Source organism: Cnephaeus nilssonii (assembly GCF_951640355.1).
Source record: "Cnephaeus nilssonii genome assembly, chromosome: 20".
Classification (NCBI taxonomy): Eukaryota; Metazoa; Chordata; class Mammalia; order Chiroptera; family Vespertilionidae; genus Cnephaeus; species Cnephaeus nilssonii.
Genome location: NC_137091.1, coordinates 20,681,861 through 20,707,217, shown reverse-complemented (window position 1 = coordinate 20,707,217; position 25,357 = coordinate 20,681,861). Strand labels below are relative to the sequence as shown.

Genomic DNA, 25,357 nt, shown 5'->3' with positions numbered 1-25,357 from the left:
TTTTCCTTTCTCCTAGAGTTTGGCCTTTATTACTAGGGTGTAAACCTTCTGAGGACTCAGTTAAAAACCCAGGTATTTCCCCAAGCCTCTGCACCTCAGCAGGGTTTAATTCTAACTTGTATTTCCCCAATACTTGTGGGGCCACTGAAACCTCTTTGAAATTATTGCTCTGTCAGCTATTATTTTCTTCCGGATCTGTTGGCGTCTCACCCTGTATATGCACAGCTTATGAGTCAGCCAGTGACTTGAGAGAACTTTGTTCAGATTTTTGGCTCTTTCTCCGTGGTTTCTTTCTCCAGTATTTTGACCCTTAAATCCCAGCCACTTTGGGGGCTCTTGAACTCCTGCCTGTGTATTTAAAGCTCAGTAAGATTGTTGCTAACTGCATGGGTTCAGTTCTTCTGAGCCCCAATTTGGAAAGTACACTCAGAAAAAAATCTGGACTGGAGCTGCCCTGTATACTTTTCCTTTCTTAAAAATTATATGTAGCCCCTCATTTCCTGACTGCATTGGTTACTTTCTAATCCCTTCCAAAGATATTTTATGTATCTAGATTTTTAAAAAAATATATATATTTTATTGAATTTTTTACAGAGAGGAAGGGAGAGGGATAGAGAGTCAGAAACATCAATGAGAAAGAAACATCGATCAGCTGCCTCTTGCACACCCCCTACTGGGGATGTGCCTGCAACCAAGGTACATGCCCTTGACCGGAATCGAACCCGGGACCCCTCAGTCCGCAGGCCGACGCTCCATCCACTGAGGCAAACCGGCTTCGGCTCTTATCTAGCTTTTGTGGTTTTATTTTAGTGGAAATGAAAATTCTTAGTCAGGGTTAGAATCAGAAACCTCCCTAATGACATGTATATCTAGGGCCTCCAAGGCCCGATATGGTCTGACCCTTGACCAGTTCTCTGACTCCTAGTACCCTCTTTTCTCATTTCAATTCAGCCACATAGACCTTCATGTTGAATGCTTATTCCCACGTCAAGGCCTTGAACTTTTTATTTTTATTTATTTTTTACAGAGAGGAAGGGAGAGAGAGAGAGAGTTAGAAACATTGATCAGCTGCCTCCTGCACACCCCCTCCTGGGGATGTGCCCACAACCAAAGTACATGCCCTTGACCGGAATCGAACCTGGGACCCCTCAGTCCGCAGGCCGACGCTCTATCCACCGAGCCAAACCGGTTTAGGCAAGGGCCTTGAACTTTTTTGTTAGCCTCTGTTTCTGGAACACTTTTGCTAGGGTCTGAATATTTTTTGTCCCCCCACCCCAAATTCATATGTTGAAATACTTATGCTCAATGTGATGGTATTAGTAGGAGATGGGGCCTTTGGGAGGTGCTTAGGTCATGAGCGTGGAGCTCTCATGAATGGGATGATCGTTCTTAGAAGAGACCCCACAGAGCTCCGTGGCCCCTTCCACCATACGAGGACACAGTGAGAAGCTGGCAGTCTGCAACCTGGAAGAGGGTCTTTGCCACAAACCTACCAAGCTAGCACCCTGAGCTCAGACGTTCAGCCTCCAGAATTGTGAGAAATGTTTATATTGTTTATAAGCCATCCGGTCTGTGGTATTTTTGTTACAGCAGCCTAAACAGACTGAAACAATTTTAGATCTAGTTCTTTACACACCTTTATGCTCATTGGCTCACTGATGACTCGCTCATAGGCTCATAGAGCCTTTCCCTCGCTGCCTTCATATAAAAGCCCCTCCCCAGCCAATAAAAGAAAATAAAATGTTTTATTTTCTTCATAGCCCTTAACACTGTCTGAAATTACTCGCTCTTTGTCTACTGTCTTGTTGTTTATCATATAAGCCAGTTCTTAAGCAATGCCTTAGTGTGTAAAAAAAAAAAAAAATGCTCAACAGATACCTATTGAATGTATTAGAAATGTGAAGATAAAAAAAACTAAAGGTACAATAAAGGTTAAAATGAATTCCCAGTCTGTGACAGAGGCAGTATATTTTATCTTGAAAAGTCAACAAGGCCACAAGATCCAGATTAGGTCACCCCTCTTTCTTTCTTTTTTTTTTTTAAATTTCTTTATTGATTAAGGTGTCACATATTTGTCCTCATCCCCCCATTCCCATCCCCCACCCCTCCCCACGGATGCCCCCACCCCCCTGTTGTCCTTAACCATTGGTTAGGCTTGTATGCATGCACACAAGTCCTTTGGTTGATCTCTCCCATCTACCCCCACCCTCCCCTCCTCTCCCTCTGAGGCCCGACAGTCCGATCGATGCCTCCTTGTTTCTGGGTCTGTTCTTGTTCATCAGTCTATGTTGTTCATCATTTCCCCTAGATGAGTGAGATCATGTGTTACTAGAAATATACTTATAAGAACCGAATGTGAGACGAGCAATAATAGTTATGCTGACAGGCAAATGAATCAGTCTGTAGTGAGTTTCTTTCTGGACCAACAGTTCTTTTGAGACCCAATTTCAATGTCCACCAGTTCCTTATGTGTACATGTCAGCATTGACTTTTCAGCTCTGGATGGTGGACAAATGGTGGTAATGCAGGTCCGACTCCCTCTGGTTTGGTCTCGGCCGGACCCAGGGGCACGGCTTCACCCGGACTCAGGGGTGCGTGGCCTCACCCGGACCCAGGGGCGCGTGGCCTCACCCGGACCCTGGGGCACGTGGCCTCACCTGGACCCGGGACCCAGTATCACCCGGATCCAGGGATGCACGGCCTCACCCAGACCCAGGTGTGTGCGGCCTCACCCAGTCCCGGGATCCAGCCTCACCCGGACCCAGGGGCGCGTGGCCTCACCCGGACCCAGGGGCGCGTGGCCTCTCCCAGACCCAGGGGCACGGCCTCACCCGGACCCGGGACCCAGCCTCACCCAGACCCAGGGGCGTGCGGCCTCGCCCGGACCCGGGGGCATGCAGCCTCACCTGGACCCGGGATCCAGCCTCACCCAAATCCAGGCGCACACGGCCTCACCCAGACCCGGGATCCAGCTTCACCCGGACCCGGGACCCAGCCTCACCTGGATCCAGGGGCACACGGCCTCACCCGGACCCAGGATCCAGCTTCACCTGGACCCGGGGGCATGCGGCCTCACCCGGACCCAGGACCCAGCCTCACCCAGATCCAGGGGCGCACGGCCTCACCCGGACCCGGGATCCAGCTTCACCCGGACCCAGGGGCGCGTGGCCTTACCTGGATCCCGGGGCGCGAGGTCACCCCTCTTTCCACTAACTTGGGGGTTTGTGCCTTATGGAAGATCTAGGCTTGCAGTCACAGCTTGAGCTGGCCAGGTTCCCAGATTTCTCATGATTTCTTGCTTCTTGGTCATTTGTAATTTCAAGATAGGCTCATATACCCCTCCCTATCTCCCAAGGCAGTCTGTGGCTGGGCGTAGGGTTTCCTCATTGCAGACTGAGAGATAAGCAACTGTTGGCTTCTCTTAGCAGATTGTCCATTTCTAGCCTTAAACTAGCTTGAAATAATCTCCCACTTTTAAAAATATATATTTTTTTATTGATTTGAGAGAGGGAGAGAGAGAGAGAAACATCAATGAGAGAGAATCATTCATTGGCTGCCTCCTGCACACTCCGCACTGGGGATCAAGCCTGCAACCCAGGTATATGTCATAGGTGGATGCTCAACCACAGAGCCATGCCAGTCTGGCTAATCTCCCACTTTTCTCTGAGTACATGCAGATCCATCATTAAAAATTAATGGCCCCTGGTGACTTTTAAAGAACTTCTGGTGATGTATTTTCTATGCCTGATTAAGACTTACCCATGCCATGTATCTATTATTGAATATGTACACTTATCTGGCCTCCCTGGGCAGCCTTAGGCAATCCTCAAGGTTAGCAGAAGTCTCAGGACCATTTTATGGAAGTAGCAGCTGAGAGTTTGGTGGAGATGCCAACATGACCTTTTCAGAGATCAAGACCTGGAGTCAGCTTCAGTGGGCAGTTTGTATCCCCCATAATATCCTATCTCAGGCAGCTGACATCTCAGGCTCTAGTTATGTCTGAGATGTGGGTCAGCACAGCCAAAGCTGCACTTTTGAGCATGTTTAACCAGTTGGTATCACATGCTTCAAGTTGGTATTTTTCCCCAACATGCTGGGTTGTCAGAGTGGGATAAGAGTGCACCAGGGCAATGGGAAGCCACAGGGAGTCTGGTCCCAGGGTGGCAGAGTTTGTCTTGGGCAGATCATTTAATCCTGCTATGCAGAACTGTTGCCATTTCTATGCCATTCCTCAGTCTAATTAGAACCCAACCCAGTCCAAATGGCACAATGAATGTGAAAAGGCTTTGTGAAGATATCTCTCCTAAGGAGAGGAAGGGACCCTGGTGTGAGGTGAAACAACCAATACCTGCGTAAAGTGCTGCATACAAGTCAGCCAGCAAGTACAGTTACTCAGGCCCTGACCTGTTTGGCTCAGTGGTTAGAGCGTCGCCCTGGAGCGTTGGCCTGGATCCCCAGTGGGAGGTGTGCAGGAGGCAGCTGATCGATGTTTCTAACTCTATCCCTCTCCCTTCCTCTCTGTAAAAAAATCAATAAAATATATTAAAAAAAAAAAAAAGAACAGTTACTCAGGCACAGACTTAACCTGAGGCCTCAAAGATGTTTTATTTTACTCTTTTAAAAAAAGATTTTAAAATTGATTTTTTAAAAATATATTTCTTTATTGATTTCAGAGAGGAAGGGAGAAGGAGAGAGAGATAGAAACATCAATGATGAGAGAGAATCATCCATTGGCCTCCTCCTGCACGCCCCCCACTGGGGACCGAGCCCGAAACCCAGGCATGTGCCCTCCTTGGCTGGAATCGAACCCAGGACCCTTCCGTCCGCAGGCTGACGCTCTATCCACTGAGCCAAGCCGGCCAGGGCTAAAGTTGATTTTTAGAGAGAGGGGTAGGTAGGAGAGGGGGAGAGAGATAAAAACATGGATTGGCTACCTCTTGCATACCCATGGGAGGTGGGGGTGGGGGTGGGGTGGGAGGGGTGTCCAAGTCTGCAACCTGGGCTTGTGCTCTGACTCAGAATCAAACCTGCAAAAAAAACAAAACAAAACAAAAAAAACAAAAAAAAAACTGCAACCTTTCAGTGCACGGGACAACGCCAATCGAGCCACACCGGCCAGGGCTCTTTTCCTCTTTTACACATGAGTTTCAGTCCTGACTTAAAACCAGGATTCAGACACAGAGTGCCTCACAGTTTATTTATGATGCCGGTTATGGCTTTGAATTGTATAGTGTGGGCCAGGCACTCTTCACAATTGTTCCTCACCTTAGAGCGCCCCCTCCTCTTCCTCCGCAGACGAGAACAGCGAGGCTCGGACAAGTTCCAGGACTGGCCTGGCCCGCCCAAGAGTAAGGATGGTTAGGGGGTCTCTTCTCACCCCGGAACCTGTGCGCCTAACCCTGATTCCATGCCGCCTTCTCGGCGTAAGAAAGACTTTGCAGGCAGGTGGGAGGAAGCAGGGAGAGAGGCAAAGAGGAGGCTCTTCGGTGCTGGGGGTACACCTGATGGTGTTAAGTTCACCTCTATCCCGAACAGGCAACATACTCTACCGGCCATCTTGGTTGTGGCAACCCCAATTCCTCTTTATTTTTCTGCGACGACAACCAAGGGACTAAGGCCAAGCCGCTCAGCCTTTTTCATGAAAGGAACACCAGCAACTCCCCCGGCACGGAGCGCGGCTTTCGGGCCCGACCGAGTCCCGCGCGCGGCGGTTCCGAGCACGGCCTCCTCGCGGGCTCCGCTCCCCCCCATTCACTGTCGGCGCCTGCCCAGGAGGGGCTCGTGCGGTCCGCCGGCCCCCTCCCTCGGCCCCGCCCCTCCGCCATGGCCACGCCCCCTCATTTAAGTACGCGGCGCCGGCGGCTGCGTCGAGCTCGCCGCGGACCCAAGATGGCGGCGTGTGGACGTGTACGGAGGATGTTCCGCTTGTCGGCGGCGCTGCAGCTGCTGCTGCTGCTCGGGGCGGCCCGGGCCGAGAAACTACCGGGCCAGGCCGCCCACGGCCAGGGCCAGGGCCCGGTGCCCAACTTTGTGCTCCCTGGGGGGCAGGGTGGAGGCGGCGGACCGGCAGGGCAGCAGCTGCTCCAGGTGCAGCCACAGCAGCAGCAGCAGCAGCCACAGCAGCAGCAGCAGCAGCAGCAGCAGCAGCAACAGCAACAACCGCCTCAGCCGCCGCAGCCACCTTTCCCGGCGGGTGGGCCTCCGGCCCGGCGGGGCGGAGCGGGGCCCGGCGGGGCCGGCGGGGGCTGGAAGCTGGCGGAGGAAGAGTTCTGCAGGGAGGACGTGACCCGAGTGTGTCCCAAGCACACCTGGAGCAACAACCTGGCGGTGCTCGAGTGCCTGCAGGACGTGAGGGAGGTGAGGAGGCGGCCCGGGGCCGGGCGGGCCAGGCCTGGTGTGGGCCGGTGGGTGTCGCCAGCCTGGGGAGCGGCTGACGCTGGTCCGCTGCTCCGCTCGCCTCCTCGGCGCTGCGCTCGCGCCTTCCCTCCCAGCCTCTCTCTCTCTCTCTCTCTCTCTCTCTCTCTCTCTCTCTCTCTCTCTCTCTCTCTCGGGCGCCTTCCGAGAAGCCGGCTCCTCCCCCAGCCTCGCTCCCTCCCGGTGCGGGGACGTGGGACGCCGACCCCCGGCTCGCGGCCACGGTCCGCGGAGCCCCGGAGCCCCGGAGCGTGTGTGTGTTCGGTCCGGTCTTTTGTGTGATGCTCTCAGCGCCGTGGCTCCTCGCGGAAGACCTGCTCACGGTTTTGCCATCCGTTTGGATTTGACAATTGGTTAGCAACCCTCTTTTAACCTGAAAATGGTTGGCGCTCTTACGCCGTTCGAGAAGGGACTGTTGGTTGCCAGAAAGGTCGTATTGGTTTAGGGAACTTGCGTTCTCTCTGGTGTGCATTGTTGTCAGTAGCCGAATTTACTCTTCACCCCATTCTTTTGTAATTCGAAAATTCCTGCTCTCTGCCAGGAACTGAAACTAATGTATGCTCCCCCCCTTCTCCTTTAGGTCTTTTTTTTTTTTTTTTTTTTTTTGGACTGTATCTCAAGCTGAAGCTCTTACTCCCAAGTGATTGAGAGTCCAGAGCTTGGAAAGTTGGGGCAGCATTTGAAGCTGTAATACACATGCAGTGTTTGTGATTGGGTTGTGGGGTCCTGTCTTTCTGACGTCTGGGTTAGATTCTAACAGCACCTCTCAATGCAATCTAGACTTGATGTTATTTGGTGTGATCCAGTTAAGCGACAGAACATCTCTTCTCCTAGATTTCATGCTGCAGACATCTATGACAATTCTCAAAGTTTTGAGAGCAAATCTGGTAGGGATACTTAAAAAAAAAAAAAAAAGGTTTAGGTGTATAGTCTTAGGCCCAAAAGTGGACAAGGAGAATGAAGTTGCGGTTTGATACAGGTTTGTTTGGCACATTGTATCATCAGAGTTGCCTGAGGTGTTCATGGTCCTGGGAAGATCACTGGTTTGTAGAAAGGCGCCACTTTTGGCAGTGGTTTCCACCTCCACTCTCTAATCCCACGGGGATATTGGATCTATATGTTATATACACAATAATACATGAGAGGAAAAGACATACATAATCAGGAGACAGAGAGGAAAGGAAGTTTCCAGAGCCGCCAGAAATGTGGGGCCTTCAGGTACTTCTCGGCCACAATTTGCATAACTAGAAGGATGGTCATCTCTTGTTAGTCTTTATTCTTCAGCCATTCCTCTAGGTAGGCAGAGCTAAGGCTCTTAACTCTTGTGAAGCTTTCTGGATATTTGTTTGGTCATTGACGATATACGTATAATAGAAGTTCCCTCAGACTAGCATCATCCTGCTGTTGGTTTGTGGCAAAACAGGACGTTATCAGGGAAAATGGTAAAACGTGGCCCATCCAAGGAAGACATGTATGTATCTTTTTGTGTGTGCATCAGGGACATATGGAAACATCTACTTACAGGCACAGCCTTCCTATGTCATGCACGTAGAACTGTGTAGCAGTATATATAATCCATAAATAGATCGGACCACTTTTGGAGTCTGTTTAACTTAGTAGGTACCATCTTCCTGGCATTACTTACTTTAAAGAACCTGGCCTGAAAATGGAGTCCTTGCTCCATTTGCCCGTAAGATTCTCAACAAGGATATTGTTTCAGTAACTACATTTTTCTTCCTTTATGGGATGATATACAAACTCTTTGAGGGTAGTTCCTGGGTCCTGTATTTCCTTTGTAACTTTCTAGAGTACCCAATTCAGTGCTAAGGCAGTTAACATTGTGGACTGATTGAGGATGTGTAAACTAATGGATTCAGTTTTATGCTCCAGAGGAAGAAAAGGTGTCCTGTAAATTGAAGGTGGGGGTATTTTGGTGGTAAGAGGAAATCTAAATTTCCAACTTAATTAATTTTCCTCTAACTTTATATACATAAAAATAAAGAAGAGTACCGTGAACAACAGTGTATAGTCTTCAGAAGGTGGAGCTATTTTTAAACTGCTTTTTAAAAAAAGACAGTAGAGGCCCTGGCTGGTTTGGCTCAATGGATAGAGCGTCGGCCTGCGGACTCAAGGGTCCCAGGTTCGATTCCAGTCAAGGGCATGTACCTTGGTTGCGGGCACATCCCCAGGTGGGGGTGTGCAGGAGGCAGCTGATGGATGTTTCTCTCTCATCGATGTTTCTCACTCTCTCTCACTCTCTCTCCCTCTCCCTTTCTCTCTGTGAAAAATCAATAAAATATATTTTTTAAAAAAAGACAGCAGAGGAAATTTTATTACACTTAGTTTGAGAATTAGTTTAATCTGATTTATGTGTTTGAAAGAGCATAACTTAAAGAAATAAACTAGCTAGGCAGATTTGAAGTGAAATTATGGAATATGCTTTGTATTTGCTGTTCAGTGAATAGGACTCTGATGGTAAAGTAGACATGTACATCTTTATCCTTTTGGATACAAATTTGAGGAAGATTTTTCTCTGTGTACTTGCGATTAGAATTATGAAAAGGCAAAGCATGTGAGTATTTAAACGGTGCTGTATAGTAAACCACATTTTTTATTTTGGAATATATAGTGTTAGGTTAAGTCTATTTTTAAATTTATTTTTCGATTATAGTTTGCATTCAACATTTTTTGTGTTTCAGATGTACAGCACAGCGGATACACATTCATATAGGTTACCAGCTTAAGCCTTAAATTTAAATATGTTAAGGTTCTCTGTAGCAGTTTTGTAGCAGTTCACTTACAGAATGTTCTTAAAGGCATTATAGTTACCTTTAGATAATTTCAACTGATATTTTCAATGTAACTACTCCATCATATGCCAACAAATTAAAAATCTATGTAGAAACTGTAGTAAAACAAGGTACAGACTATGGATTAGTTCACAGCTTTTTCTTAATCAATTTGGCCATTATTTTGACGGTGAGTGTTCTGTGGGGGATTTTTCCTTCTTTTTAACACTCTCAGATGAGTCATGTTTTTTTAAAAGGTCAAGTACCTAGTAGGTCCACTATTAAATAGTAGGTGTAATAGTAGTAATGGTGGGATAGTAGAGTCTTGGTGTGTGTGTGTGGGTATGTTTATGTGGGTGTAATTTAGTAGTTCTACTTAATGGAAAAAAATAACTATATAGGAAAGGAAAAATACACTGTGGACTGTTTTAACAGGTGGAGGAGTAGTAATACCAAAGCAAGAGAAGGTACTGCTCTCTAGTTAGTATTTAAAGAGATAAGACATGCAACCATGGTATGTGCCCTTGACGGGGAATCGAACCCATGACTTTTGAGAGTAATTTTAAAATACTTGATGTATTTTTGACTGAAATGTAGTATTTAGAAGTTTTAGATGAAGACATTGGTTCCTTAGGAGTTTACTAGTGCTGTGCATCGTTTTTCTTAGTTTTGTTGTTATTATAAGTTAAAAAAAAACTTTCTAAATTGTGAAATTTCAAACGTGTACAGAAGTAGAGAGACTAGTATGATGACTCCCCATGTATGATCACCCAGCTTCAACTTTCTTTTGGGGGGGTGTGTGTCACAGGGTTTGGGATATTGGCATATTTTAGCAAATCCCAGACACTATGTCATTTTTCTTTAATACTTCAATGTATGTCTCTGATAAGGACTTAAAACTATAAAAAAATAAAATAAAACTAGAGGCCCAGTTGGTTAGAGCATCTTCCCAATACACCAAGGTTGCTGGTTTGATCCTCGGTCAGGGCACATACAAGAATCAACTAGTGGCCCTGCCAGTGTTGCACAGTAGAGTGTCGGCCCATGGGTTAAAGGGCCATGGGTTCGATTCCTTGTCAAGGGCACTTACCGTTGCAGGTTCCCCAGCTCCAGTAGGGGCGTGTGCAGGACGCACCCAATTGATGTTTCTCTCTCCTTCCCCCCCTCCTACTTCAATTGTACTCTCTCTAGAAATCAATGGGAAAAATATCCTCAGGTAAGGATTAAAAAAAGAAAGAAAGAAAGAAAACCTAGAACCTAAGTGTTATTTTTAGTAGTAAAAAGCATCATGCCCAGCCAGTGTGGCTCAGTGGTTGAGCAATGACCTATGAACGAGGAGGTCATGGTTCGATTCCTGGTCAGGGCAAATGCCCAGGTTGTGGGCTTGATTCCCAGTGTGGGGCATGCAAGAGGCAGCTGATCAATTATTCTCTGTCATCATTGATGTTTCTCTCCCTCTCCCTCTCCCTCGCCCTTCCTCTCTGAAATAAATAAAAATGTATTATTTTTTTAAAAAGCAAAATGTGCCCTGGCCCATGTTGTTCAGTGGTTAGAACATCAGCCTGGCACAAAAGGGTTTCAAGTTCTATTCCAGGTCAAGGGCACATACCTGGATTTCCGGTTGGCTCCTCACCGCCCCCCCCCCCTTACCCCCTATCAGGTGTGTGCAGGAGGCAACCAGTTGATGTATCTCTCTTACATCAATGTCTCTCTCTTTCTCTTTCTCTCTCACGATCCCTCTCCCTCCTTGCCTCACTCCCACTCTCTCTGAAAAGCAATGGAAAAAATATTCTCGGGTGAGGATTAGCAAAAAAAAAAAAAAAAAAAAAAAAAAGAAGAGAGAGGGAGCGCATTATGAAGTATTTCTTCTGAATTTCTTGGTATCTTCCCTTGATATATCAATTTTAGATTATAAATTTGTGGACCACTATGTCTAACTTATGCACAGAGTGAATGCTTTGTAAATATTTATTGGAGATGAACTATTTGATATTGAACAGGAGTTAACATTTCAACAAAATTATAAACTATAAACTCACTTTCAGACTCATAGATGAACATTTTCTTACACTATTCTTAACCATCCACTTAACTATGTCCTAAGATAGTATACCACACGATCTGTGTTATCTCATTTAATACTTTTGGGAGCCCTGCGAGGTGGATAGTATTATCTTGGTTGAAAAACAAGGCTCAGAGAGATGAAGTAACTTGTCCAACATTACATCCTGAGTGGTAGAGCTTGTATTCAGGAAGTTCTTTGTAACTTCAAAGACCATCCTTTTTCCAATCTACCATGGTTGGTTGCAGCTGGGAAAATTAGTATGAGAATGCCAAGTGTTCATAAATGGACACAGAATAAAAAGGGTCACCTGAAATTAGAATCTTCTTTTCTTCACTACCAAAAACAGTTGGGTTGCAATAGCTCCTATGCATTGAATTATTGTGGAGTTCTCAGGCAGATAGGCCAGCATTATTAGACAAAGCTAATTCAATTACTAGTCTGAGTCTATGATGAGCAGACTTTCTGCTTAATGAAAAGATTTTTAAATTCCATCTTGCCTTAAGCAGGATTTGTGCTAGTATAATGTAAGAATTGAGATATGTCCTTCTACTCGGTATTGAATCCATGGAACGGCACAGAGTGAATGAGAACTGGGGCCGGCACTGTCCTTAACTAATTGTGTGACTGTGGCAAGTCATTTTATTACTCTGAGTCTCGGTTTCCCTTGTGTTAAATGAGAGATTTGGGTAAGAGTACAATTTTAAGATCCCTGTTATTTCTTTCCTTGTATTATATTCTCTGTACGTACCTCGGAGGTATTGCGGGTTTGGTTCCAGACTACCACAATAAAGAGAATGGTAATCTTTTTGCTTGTGGAGGGTCTTGTTCTCAATTTGTAAAAAATGCAACATTTGTGAAATGCAGTAAAATGAGGTGTCTATAGTTTCTAGGATTTATGTGTGTACCATCTTCTGATTCCTTATTCATTCATGGGGGGAAATAAGTGATATGAATAATGCAAACAGCAATTAATCCAAACATTGTTTGGCTTCAGGATATGTTATGATCGTTTTGTTTGAGCCATAGGAATTTCCTCCTATGCTAACTATCTCTCAGTGGTTGGAAACAGTCTAACCACATAATCAAGGCATTATTGATCTCCGATTCTGCACCTATTATTGTGGAAGAACACTTTAAGACACCACCATTGCTTACAGTTGGTTTGATAAATGAGACTGTGATCAAGAAACAGTTATGTAATAGCGTATTAATCACTTGGTGTCATACAAACAGTAAGTTCTTTAGAGCAGCGGTCACTAACCAGTGGTCTGCGGACCACTGCTGGTCCGTGAGGTCCGAAAGGTTGGTGACTGCTGCTTTAGAGCAATGAAAATAGCACCAAGTTAAGAGTTAGACATGGGTGGAACTCAGCTCTACCACTCAGCTTGAAAATCATATCACTTTTTCATTCTTACATAGGGACTGTCTACTATAGTCCTGTTGTAAGTGAAGATATCCATGAATTCTTGAGGGTGATGTATTATGTTTTTCTAATGTATATTAAATAAAATATATGGCTATTGAAGTGCACAATTCTAAAGCATACCATCTGAAATCATCTTGTTTACCACCTATGGTACATGCTTTGGAAAATACTAAGGCTGGATTGATTATCTCTTTTAAAAAAATATTATTTTTAGAGAGAGTGGAAGGGAGAGGGAGAGAGAGGGAGGGAAGAGGAAGAGAGAGAGAAACATCGGTTTGCCTCCTGCATGCACCCAGAGCGGGGATCAAACCTGCAACCTGGGCATGTGCCCTGACTGGGAATCAAACTGGTGCATGGGGAGATGCTCAACCAACTGAGCCACAGCGGCCAGGGCTGGATTACCTCTTAAGATGTTTCCAGCTCTGGTACTTTGTGATTCTGTGACCTGTAGAAATACGAAACATTGCAATGGAATCATAGGTGCAAGTGTAAGAGGAAGATGCTTATGATTAAGTGTGATGAAGTTAAGGGGGCTATACTGACTAAAGTAGAGTTTGAGAATTTTTTCAGAGTCCAGATTAAAGGGTCTTATATGCACCACTGGCTGGTTCTTTACATAAAGCCCAGAGATAGAATATGTTTTTATCCCAACCTGAGATAAAAATATTCCTGCAGATAATTGAGAGTTACTTATAAAATAGTGCTGCCATTTATGGCAAGTACTTTTTAAGAATCCGCTTGATAAAAAGTGCTTTACAGCATATAGTTGCTTAATAATTCATTGTTCTTTGGAAGAAAATAAAACACTTGAACAGTCCTAAAGATGAAATGGTACATTATTCTTTTGTACATTTCTCCTAATATGTTCAAAACAAATTTAGTCAGCAACAATCCAAAAAGATCTTCTTTTTGAGATATTATATAGTATTTTTAAAAGAATAGGTTAATGCCAAAACCAGTTTGGCTCAGTGGATAGAGCGTCGGCCTGCGGACTCAAGGGTCCCAGGTTCGATTCTGGTCAAGGACATGTACCTTGGTTGCGGGCACATCCCCAGTAGGGGGTGTGCAAGAGGCAGCTGATGGATGTTTCTCTCTCATTGATGTTTCTAACTCTATCCCTCTCTCTTCCTCTCTGTAAAAAATCAATAAAATGTATTTTTTTTAAAAAAAGAATAGGTTAAAATGACTTATAGGATGTCATTCAAATTAATTTTTCTTCCTTCAGCAAACATTTATTAAATAACTACTATTTTCAAAACACTGTTTAGTGTTAGAGGATACAAATATATGATAATAGCTGTCTCTGCCTTTTCATAAGAGATCAGATGTTTTGTAGGTATTGTATTTAATCTTATGAGATTTAATTTTACTATTATTTTTGACATATTTATTTTCATGAGGAGTTTTCCGAGGGCCAATAAATAGTGGAATTAAGATTCAAAAGTAAGTCTGTCCAGCTGTAAAATAGCTGGACATTCCCCCTCTCCCTATTCCTGTAGTCGTCCAATGTGGTAGTCACCAGCTAGATGTAGCTATTAAACAGTTAAAAACAGGTTATCTGAATTGAGATGTGCTGTAAGTGCAAAATATGCACATGATTGGGAAGACTTAGCATTCCTCCCATGCAAATGCAAAGTATCTCATTAATTTTTATATTGATTACATGTTTAAATGCCAATATTTTGGATATATTAGGTTTTATTTGTTAATGTGACTACTAGGAAACATAAAATAATATATGTGGCTCACATTATATTTCTGTGTTGGACAGCAATGGCCTAGAAAAAGAAAAAGATATTTTAACTAAAAACCATAATACAGCCCTAGCTGGTTTGGCTCAGTTGATAGAGCGTCGGCCTGCGAACTGAAAGGTCCCAGGTTCGATTCTGGTCAAGGGCACATGCCTGGGTTGTGGGCTCAATCCCCAGTGGGGGACTTGTAGGAGGCAGCCGATCCATGGATGTTTCTATCTCTCTCTCCCTCTTCCTTCCTCTCTGAAATCAATAAAAATATATTAAAAAAAATAAAAACCATAATACAAGTTATAAAATAGTAAGTACTATAATAGAAGGACAAATTAAATGCTATGAGCATACGGTAGAGGAAATGGTTGGGAGGATTAGAAATAAAAGCTCTTTAGTACTTTTTATTCTTAAGTTGGTGGTTCATATGAATTTCCTAATTTAGTTACCTTAAAATGCCTCCCAACCTGGTTAATGCATGGATTTCATCTTCAGCATGCCTAATTTATGAGGTGTAATGGATGCTGTAGCTCGCTCTTTCAACTTGAGAGGAGCAATATTCTTATGAAACTGGAAGTCATAAGCGACTCATCTTTATTTGGTTGAATTAGATAAATTTGAAACTTAAGAAAGAATCTCAAGGATGACCTTCAGAACTGTGCCAGTACTAACCCTTGTATCTGCATTAAAATAGATTGTGGAGGAACAAGCAGTGTGGACTAGAATCTAAAAACAATGGATTAAAAGAACCAAGCATTTGTTTTAATTCACCTTTAATAACTGCTGAAATTAGAAAATTATGTTAGATTGAATAGAATATAAATTCTCCCATTGAAGGCTTGAATAACATGTATAACTCTTTTTAGGGAGAGTCCTGGTAGAAATAGGTGCTGACTTAAATTCCTGTATTTGTACACTTGTAAAACCAGGACCACACTCTTAAAATGGTTTGGGGTTTCATATATATATATATATATATATATATATATATATATGTATATATATATATATATATATATATATATATATATATATATATATATTTATTGATTCCTTACAGAGAGGAAGGGAGAGAGATAGTTAGGAACATCGATGAGAGAGAAACATCGATCAGCTGCCTCCTGCACAACCCCCACCGGGGATGTGCCCACAACCAAGGTACGTGCCCTTGACCGGAATCGAACCTCGGACCCTCCAGTCCGCAGGCCGACGCTCTATTCACTGAGCCAAACTGGTTTCGGCTGGTTTGGGGTTTCTTTGAAAAAATAACAAATGTGACATATTTAAAATAATAAAATAAATAGTGACGTGAATGTGAATATAAGTTATAAGTCAATTCAAATGCAAAGTTACACAAAAGAAAAGAACCAAAGAAAATCATATTTAAAGAAATGCTCTGGTATCTAGGAAGGTTTCATTTATAAATTAAGTTTAAATTAGCCTGCAAGTCTTTTAACAGAACTTCCAAAGTTCCTGCACTGACCAAATTAGCTCTGTAATATGATAAACAACATGAAGTGGACAAAACCTACAGTGAGCTGGGAGGGGATGTAACAGAGTTTTAATCATGAACAAAACCTGCCACCTGTTAATTAGTGTCATCTACTGAGCACACCTATTACTATGAAATAAAAATCAGAAGAGGTAAGGTCCTATAGTCATGTGGAGTGGTGAGTGGGAAAATAGAATGGGCTTTGGAGCTATAACGTGCATAGATAAAAATCTATGTGTAGATTAAATCCTAGCTCACTTACTACTTACTGTGATCTTGCACAAATTAATCTCTTGAATTTTCTTATTTATAAAATTGAGGTATGAAACCTACTCCCAGCAGGGTTATGGAGTGGATGAAAACATTTTAAAATATAGGGTGTGGATAAAAACATTTTAAAATACACGGTGTCCCAAATATATGAAGATGTATACACACTTTGAATAATTATATAGGCAGTGTTAATAAAGTACATTTCATTTTCAAAATGTAATAGAATCAGCTGTTAACCTGTGTATACATTTTTTTAGACCCTGTATTTGCCCATAAATGGTCTTTCCTTTCCCTTTGTTGTTGCAGATGGAATCATTAAAGATAAGGCTTTATGTTCATTGTCTTTTTTTTTTTTAATCCTCACCCAAGGATATGTTTATTGATTTTAGAGAGAGGAAGGGAGTGAGAGAGAGAGAAAAATTGATGTGAGAGAGAAACATCAATTTGTTGCCTCTCGTACATGCCCTAACCGACCAGAACCCTCAGCCTAGGTATGTGCCTTGATGGGAATCGAAAGAACCCCACAACCTTTGGGTGTGCAGACACTTCAAGCAACTGAGCCACATCTGCCAGGGTTATGTTCACTGTCGTAAGAGAAATGTGAATTGAAATGCTGCGTATTTAATACAGTCTTTCCAAGGCTCCTTCAAGAAAACTTTAGTTGAATTTACTCAAAGAGTAAGATGAAAAACATTCATATAATTTTACCACGTATTTAAAATGTGTATACTTTCAGATTATCCTATCTAATAAATAGGGAATCTGTTAATTGACCATCACTCCATCACAAAGATGGCTGCACCCACAGCTGAAGCCAAGTTCCCATAAGGAGCCTTAACGAGCAATCAACAGGGACCTGAGGCTATGCCCTCCCCCCCCCTCCGAGGGCTTGACAGGGGACCTCAGGCCGTGGTTCCCCCCCCCCCCACCCCCCCCCCCCCCCGTCCCCGCTCTGGCGTCAGGGTGGGGGACCTCAGGCTACGCCACCGCCCCAGCAGCAGGCCAGGGGACCTGAGGCCATGCCCCTGCCTGGCGAGGCTTGATGGGGGACCTGAGGCCATGCCCCCCACCCAGCAGGGCTTGACGGGATCTCAGGCCATGTCCCCCACCTGGCGGGGCTTGACAGGGGACCTCAAGGCATGCCCCCCGCCCCGGTCTGGGCTGGGGGACCTCAGGCCATGCCCCCCATCCTGGCGCTGGGCCAGGGGACCTGAAGCTACATCCCCTGCCTTATGGGGCTTGAGAAGGGTGGGACTGGCCAGGTCTGGATCTAGCCCAATGGGGGCAGCAGCCAGCCGGGTCTGGGTCTCACGCAATTTTGAGGCGCATGTGGGTGGGCGGGGACTTGACTCTGGGTCCCGTGGTGCACCCCAGACTCTGACAGGAGGAAAGTTTTCATATACATTTTACTAATTTTCTTTCATCTCTGACACTTCTATTATAGAGAAAGGGCAAATAGCAATATTAAATTATTTCCTCTAATTAATCCCCTTTTAATGTGCATGAATATCGTGCACCAGGCCACTAGTGGAGTATAATGGGGTGAATTCTCTGGTTAAAAGAATTCAGTTCTACCAAATGTTTTTTAGTTCTTTTGGCCTACATAATGCCTAAATTTAGGATACACTGCCTGTCACACAAAGGGAAACTCCCATTTTCTCGTATAAGAGGGAAAAAATAGTTCTTACATTCTGGGGACGGCACTACTTAAAACAGATCCTCCCTCCAGTGAATGCAATGACTAAGAACATAGCTATTTTATCAGCTGAGAAAGAGCAGACATTGATTGTATATTTTTTGCCCTTTGTAAAACCAGATAAATCTAAAAATGGTTGATGTAAGAAATGTCCAAACCTGTAGAGATTTTTTAGGTTTATTAATTGCAGAGAATCAAAATCTCAGTCATTTCAGAAAATGCTCCAAAGAATGGAATTCTTTAAGAGTGTGCCCTGTTTTACATGAAATTCATTGGTGGTAGACTAGAGAGAGGGGTATCTCTGAGATTGTAGAAGGAGTATAAGGAAGAGACACATACTTCTTTTACATTGGTGGGTATGGAATAGTTAACATTTGCAGCACATGGGAAACAAAGTAACAATGAGGGTTCTGAGATTTCATGCTCTGGTGGGAGGTGTACCCAGTGGGATCCAGAAAAGGGGGATTACTCTGACATTCCAAGGTATGTTATCTTAGAGGCAAAAGACAATACACAGATTCTTAAGTTAAAGATTGACTTTTGTCAAGGAAGCTACAGACCTGGGATGTGACTACCTGCCATGACCCACTTTTACTTAGGAATTTTTATGTTCAGACAATCCTATGTTGTTACTTTGGTCTCTGAGTTTGTAGGGCCTGCCATGCAGGCCTCCCTTGAACTTGTCAGGTTTCAGAGAAAAAGTAATGTGTAAGGATTTTTATTCTTTTTTAAAAAATATATATTTTATTGATTTTTTACAGAGAGGAAGAGAGAGGGATAGAGAATTAGAAACATCGATGAGAGAGAAACATCGATCAGCTGCCTCTTGTACACCCCCTACTGGGGATGTGCCCGCAACCAAGGTACATGCCCATGACCGGAATCGAACCTGGGACGCTTGAGTCCGCAGGCCGACGCTCTATCCACTGAGCCAAACCGGTTTCGGCAGGATTTTTATTATATTGCTAAGATTGGGACATGTTCTGTCTTATGAAACAGTCTATATCAAAGTATAAATACATAAGTTTATGTATTAAGGACAGTACAAAATATTTTCAGCATGTAAGCCTTGTTTCTGAGGTAATTGGGTAGCAAAGTTAGTTTTTAACAGTTTTGAAACAGTTAAAATCCTATAATCATATTAAATCTTAAATTTGATAGATTTATTAGGATCTGGCTATTATGTATGTAGATAAGAACTTTTGTCTGGTTGTTTTTGTTTTTTATCATTATGAGAAGTTTCAAGGATTTTTATGTGTGTGTGTGTGTATTTTTATTGATTTCAGAGAGGAAGGGAAAGGGAGAGAGAGATAGAAGCATCAGTGATGAGAGAGAATCATTGATTGGCTGCCTCCTGCAAGCCCCCCATTGGGAATTGAGCCCACAATCCTGGGAATCGAACAGACCTCCTGATTCATAAGTCAATGCTCAAACACTGAGCCACGCTGGCCAGGCCTATTGTGTATTGATTTTCATCCTTATAGTGTACCTAAAATAGGAGAAATCAGGGCAGTGAAAGCAGATGTCAGAGTAGATTGGTGTGGTTCTCTTCCTCTTATGGAAACAGTTCCACATTTTTAAGCCTACATCTCCAACTCTGCAGTACTTCCCACTAGCTCTTTACACAACATCCGGCTTTCCCACACCCACAGATACATAGTGTAGTGGTGTGGGCTTCCAGAGAGTACCGAGTTGCAGCATTTGAGTTTACAGGGTTTATATGTAAATAGTAGTTGTTGGTAAAGATTTTAAATTTGAGAAATTTCTGCACCAAAATATTGTTCAATAGCTTTCCCTTTGCACAGCCCACTGCCCCTCTCCCCACTATCCTTTAAGCATTGTTTTCAGGCTTTATTGCTTTTATTAAATTGAACCATAAGAAGTTACCAATATTTGATTATGTTTGACTTATAAAAGCAGCAGTTTCATATGGTTCAACCTGATTGTTCAGATTCAGAATAAATAGTATCTCCTTTCCAGCAATTGTATTGCTTCCTTGTGTATCATCTTGAAATCTACAGTTATAAACTAGCAGATAGGAGAAATTAGTCATTTTAGTGTGGGTTTCTCACCTTGGGGGTCTTCCTGAAAATTTTTTTCTAGTTTCTCATGTGGTTTATTTGTCCTCAGGACCAAAAGAAGAGAAGCAGTTACTTCTATACTTTTTACTTAACTCTTTTACAATTGGGAAAATGTAGGACCAGGTGTAAATATCAGAGAGAAACTCACCAGTGGAACCCTTTGTATCTCATTGGCAGCTCTTGATATTGGTATGTAGTAGATAGGACAGATACAGCCTTATTTCACAGATTTAAAAAAATGAATCAGATGTGCTGTGATTTGCATAAAAAGAAACAGTTTAGACTCCATCCCAAGTCTTTTTAAATTCAAAGCCTCAGTCATTCCATGTCCCAAATTTCTTTTCTTATAACTTTTACATTTGTATGTATAATGCAGTTTCTTTTTTTATTATATACTAGAAGCCTGGTGCACGAAATTCGTGCACGGCGGGGGGTTGTCCCTCAGCCCAGCCTGTACCCTCTCCAATCTGGGAATCCTGGAGGGCAGTCGGACATCCCTACCACCATCCAGGACTGCTGGCTCCCAACTGCTTGCCTGCCTGCCTTCCTGATGGCCCCTAACCGCTTCTGCCTGCCAGCCTGATCACCCCCTAAACACTCCGCTGCCAGCCTAGTTGATGCTTAACTGCTCCCCTGCCAGCCTGTTTGCCCCCAACTTCCCTCCTCTGCCAGCCTGGTCACCCCTAACTGCCCTCTCCTGCAGGGTTGATCACCTCCAACCGCCCTCCCTTGCAGGCCTGGTCCCTCACAACTGCCCTCCCTTGCAGGCCGGGTGCCTCCCAACTGCCCTCTCCTGCTGGCCATCTTGTAGTGGCCATCTTGTGTCCACATGGGGGCAGGATCTTTGACCACATGGGGGCAGCTATATTGTGTGTTGCAGTGATGATCAATCTGTATATTACTCTTTTATTAGATAGGATAGAGGCCTGGTGCACAGGTGGGGGCCAGCTGGTTTGCCCTGAAGGGTGTCACAGATAAGGGTGGGGGTTCCCTTGGGGTGTGGGGCGGCCTGAGCGAGGGGCCTGTGATAGTTTGCAGGCCGGCCACTCCCCCTGGCAACCCAAGGGGAGGCCCTGGTATCTGGAATTTATTTTCCTTCTACAATTGAAACTTTGTAGCCTGGGGCGGCAGCCATTTCTGTGGCAGTTAATTCACCTTCTACAATTGAAACTTTGTAGCCTTAAGCGGGTGAGCCCGGCCAGGGTGTGTGGAAAGCTTTGCTTCCCCTGTTGCCGCCGGCAACCCTGGCCTGCTCTCTCAAGCTCCATTCTGCCGCCATTCGTTTGAATTTGTTTACCTTCTATAATTGAAACTTTGTAGCTTGAGTGGAGGCTTAGGCCTGCAACGGCTATGGAAAGCTTGGCTTCCTCTGTTACCTGGGAAACCTTGCTCTCTGTGGCTGTAGCCATCTTGGATTGGGGTTAATTTGCATCCTTGCCCTGATTGGCCGGTGGGCGTGGCTTATGTAGCGGAGTGATGGTTAATTTGCATATTACCATTTTATTAGAGAGGATTGTGTATGTGTATATATATATATACAGATATTTCTTACTGTTTTTAATATTTTCATATCTTTAGCTTTTGTTTGTTAATTTCAGAGAGGAAAGGAGAGGGGGAGAGAGAGAGAGAAACATCAATGATGAGAGAGAATTATCAAACAGCTGCCTCATGCTGGGAATCGATCCCTTAACTCAGGCATATACCCTGACCAGGAATCCAGCTGTAACCTTCTGGTTCATAGGTTGACGCTCAACCACTGAGCCCTGCCAGCTGGGTGCAGAATATTTTATTGTTAATCTTTACCCGAGGATATTTTTCCCATTGATTTTTTAAGAGAATGGAAGGGAGTGGGGGAGACAGAGGAGAGAGAGAGAGAAACACATGGATTGATTGCCTCCAGCACACACCCTCAACCGGGCGCGAGATTGAGCCTGCAACCGAGGAAGGTGCCCTTGACTGGAATTGGACTCGAGACTTCAGTCTGCAGGCCGACACTCATAACTACTGAGCCAAATCAGCTAGGGCCTAGGACATTTTTTCCATTGCTTTTTGGAGAGAGTGGGAGTGAGGGAGGGAGGGAAGAAGAAGGAGGGAAGTAAAAACATTGATGTGAGAGAGACACATTGATTGGTTGCCTCCCACATGCACCCTGGGGCCTGGGATTGAACTTGCATCCCAGGTACTTGTTCTTGGCTGGGAATCGAACCTGAGACCCTTCCGTGCTAGGGCAACGCTCTAACCACTGAGCTGCATCGGCCAGGGCCCCTTTTGCATTTTTAGATAAATCTGTCAGCAGATATTTGAACACAGATTTGAACTGTGTGTCTATCATTTCTTAAAAAAAAATTTTTTTTGTTTCTTCTCTCCTGGGCTCTAATCTTACATAGATTAAGTTGCTTGCTATGGACTCAAAAGTCATGAGGCTCTGTTCTTCACTCTTCTCTCCTCCTAAAAGTAGTTGCCCCACCCCCACCCCATCCACATTTCATTTTGGATAATTACCACTGCTATATCTTTATGTTCACTGATCTTTTCTCTGTAGTTTTCAGTCTGCTATTAATGCCATCCAGTGTATTTTTAGATATTCTGTTTTTTCATCTGTAGAAGTTTGATTTTTTAAAATATATATTTTTATTGATTTCAGAGAGGAAGGGAGAGGGAGAGATAGAAACATCAATGATGAGAGAGAATCATTGATTGGCTGCCTCCTGCACGCCCCCTTCTGGAGATTGAGCCTGCAACACAGGCATGTGCCTTTGACCAGAATCAGTCCGCAGGCCAATGCTCTATCCACTGAGCCAAACTGGCGAGCGCTAGAAGTTTGATTTGAATAATACATTGCATTTCTTTCTTCATTATGTTCATATTTTCCTTTTTATCCTTAAATGTATTTGTAATAGCTGTTTTAAGGTCTTCATCTGCTAATTCTTTCATTGGTCATTTCTTGTCTTTTTCCCTTACTGATTAATGTTTCTTCTGGTGCTCACATTCACTTTTTGAGTACATCTTTTGAGTACTGAAAATTTTGAATTCCTTTAGAGTGTTGTATTTTGTCTGGTACACAGTTCAGTTTGATCCTTTTGAGACTTTTTAAAAACTCTTTAAAAAATATATATTTCATTGATCCTCCACAGAGAGGAAGGGAGAGAGACAGAGAACCAGAAACACCGATGAGAGAGAAACACCAATCAGCTGCCTTCTGCACACCCCACACTGGGGATGTGCCTGCAACCAAGGCACATGCACTTGACTGGAACCGAACCCAGGACCCTTCAGTCCGCAGGCCGACAACAGGCAGTCCATCCACTGAGTCAAACCGGTTTTGGCTAAAAACTCTTTTTAAGGGCAATTCCAGAGCAGCCTTCAATCTGTACCTAATTTAATTCTGCTGCTAAGATGTGGCTCTTCGGTAACTCTACCCAATGTCCCAAGGTATATGAGGTCTCTCCATTATGGCTGGTGAAAGTGAACTGTTCCTTGCCTTGTGTGAGCTTCAGGAATTATTTGGCCTGTTTGCATTTGTGTTTCATTTTCCACTACACATACATAACGATAGGATTTGACTCAAAGGAATCTCTCCAGATTTTTGTGCAGCTCTCTTTTCCAGGTCTCTGTCTTGCAAATTTTAGCATGGATCCCCTGAACTTTGAGTTCTCTCTTCTACTCTGCAAGAACACCATTTTCTGTTTGGGTTCTCCCTCCCTGTGCTATAGCCTAGAAACCTGCCTCCAGGCTGGGGTAACCATCAGGTTCACCTTGTTTATTTCCCTTCCTTCAGGATTCATAGTCCTAGGCTGCCTGTTGTCCAATGACTGAAAAGTATTTCTTATATTTTATCTAGTTAATTACTACGAGGACAATTTCTGTAATAATCCTTCATAAGTGGAGTAGAAGTCACCATCCCTTGAATTTTAACTTCTGTCATAGCAAATGGAAATTACTGGGGAGAAATTGTTAGAAAATGAGATTGAGAATTATTTATGAAAATTGCAAATATATGTATATATCCTTTGACCCAATAGTCCTACTTCTGAAAAGGTATACATAACAGTATGATGAATGAATCGGAGGTGTTTTATTGAAGCATTTTTTTGGTAATAGCAAATGATTGGAAGCAACCCAACATCCTTCAGTAAGGGAGTAAGTAAATTATTGTGCATCTATACAATGCACTTATTGTATAGTTAAATAAATTATAGTGCATCTATACAATGAACTATTATATTGCTGTGGAAAAGAAGCTCTTTGTGTCAGGTATGGAAAGATCTTCAAGATCTGTTGTTCCCACTCAATATAGTATACTGTCTTGTGTAATCAAGGAGGAAGAATAAGAAAAAAATACTTTTTAATATTGAATATTCTGTATGGCTGCAGAAGAAACTAGGATAATGGAGGAATAAAGTAGGTGGGGGCCCGGCTGGTGTGGTGCAGTGGTTGAGCGTTGACCCATGAACCAAGAAGAGGCTGGTTTGATTCTTGGTCAGGACACATGACCTGGTTGGGGGCTTGATCCTCAGTAGGGGGTATTCAGAAGGCAGCTGATCGATGATGTTTCTCTCTCATCAATGTTTCTACCTTCTATCCCTCTCCCTTTCTCTTTAAAAACAAAACAAATTTTTAAAAAATGAAAATATGTAGGAAATTTTTCATGCATTTTATATTTTTTATTTTTTAAAGAAAATATATGCCCTAGCCGGCTTGGCTTAGTGGATGGAGCGTCGGCCTGCGGACTGAGGGGTCCCGGGTTCGATTCCGGCCATGGGCACATGCCTCTATTGAGGCCTGATTCCCAGTAGGAGGTGTGCAGGAGGCAGCCCTATCAATGATTCTCTCTCATCACTGCTGTTTCTACCTCTCCTCCCTTCCTCTCTGAAATCAATAAAGAAATATTTAAAAAATATATATATATGAGCCACATGTGTATGTTACCTATTTAACATTTTTTGGAGTTTATTTTAAGGTTATCTTTTTTAAAAATGAATTTATTGGGATGACATTGGTTAATAAAAGTGTACAGGTTTCAAGTGTACAACTCCATAATACATCATCAGTATATTACGTTGTGTATTTACCACCCAAAGTCCAGTCTCCTTCCTTCACCATTTATCCCCTCCTTGGCCCTCTTCTATTTCCTTCCACTACCACTGTCCTTTCCCTCTGGTAACCACCATACTGTTGTCTGTGTCTGTTGTTTGTTTTGTTTGTTTGTTTGTTTAATCCCTCCACCTTTTTTCACCCAGCCCTCCACCTCCTCCCCTCTGACAGCTGTCAGTCTGTTCTCTGCATCTGTGAGTCTTGTTTCTATTTTGTTGGTTAGTTTATTTTGTTCATTAGATTCCACATATACGTGAAATCATATAGTATTTGTCTTTCTCTGAC

At 43.5% G+C, this 25,357-nt stretch overlaps 1 protein-coding gene across 1 annotated transcript in view; it reads left to right on the top strand.

Moving 5' to 3' along the window:
* The first annotated feature begins 5,871 nt into the window (after positions 1 to 5,871).
* The window catches only part of GLG1 (golgi glycoprotein 1), a 120,516-nt gene continuing 101,030 nt past the window's right edge, over positions 5,872 to 25,357 (top strand). Inside the window, exon 1 of the mRNA XM_079799556.1 lies at positions 5,872 to 6,357. Within this exon, the coding sequence (XP_079655682.1) occupies positions 5,890 to 6,357 (468 nt within the window). The 5' untranslated portion in view covers positions 5,872 to 5,889. The remainder of the gene's footprint in view (positions 6,358 to 25,357) is intronic.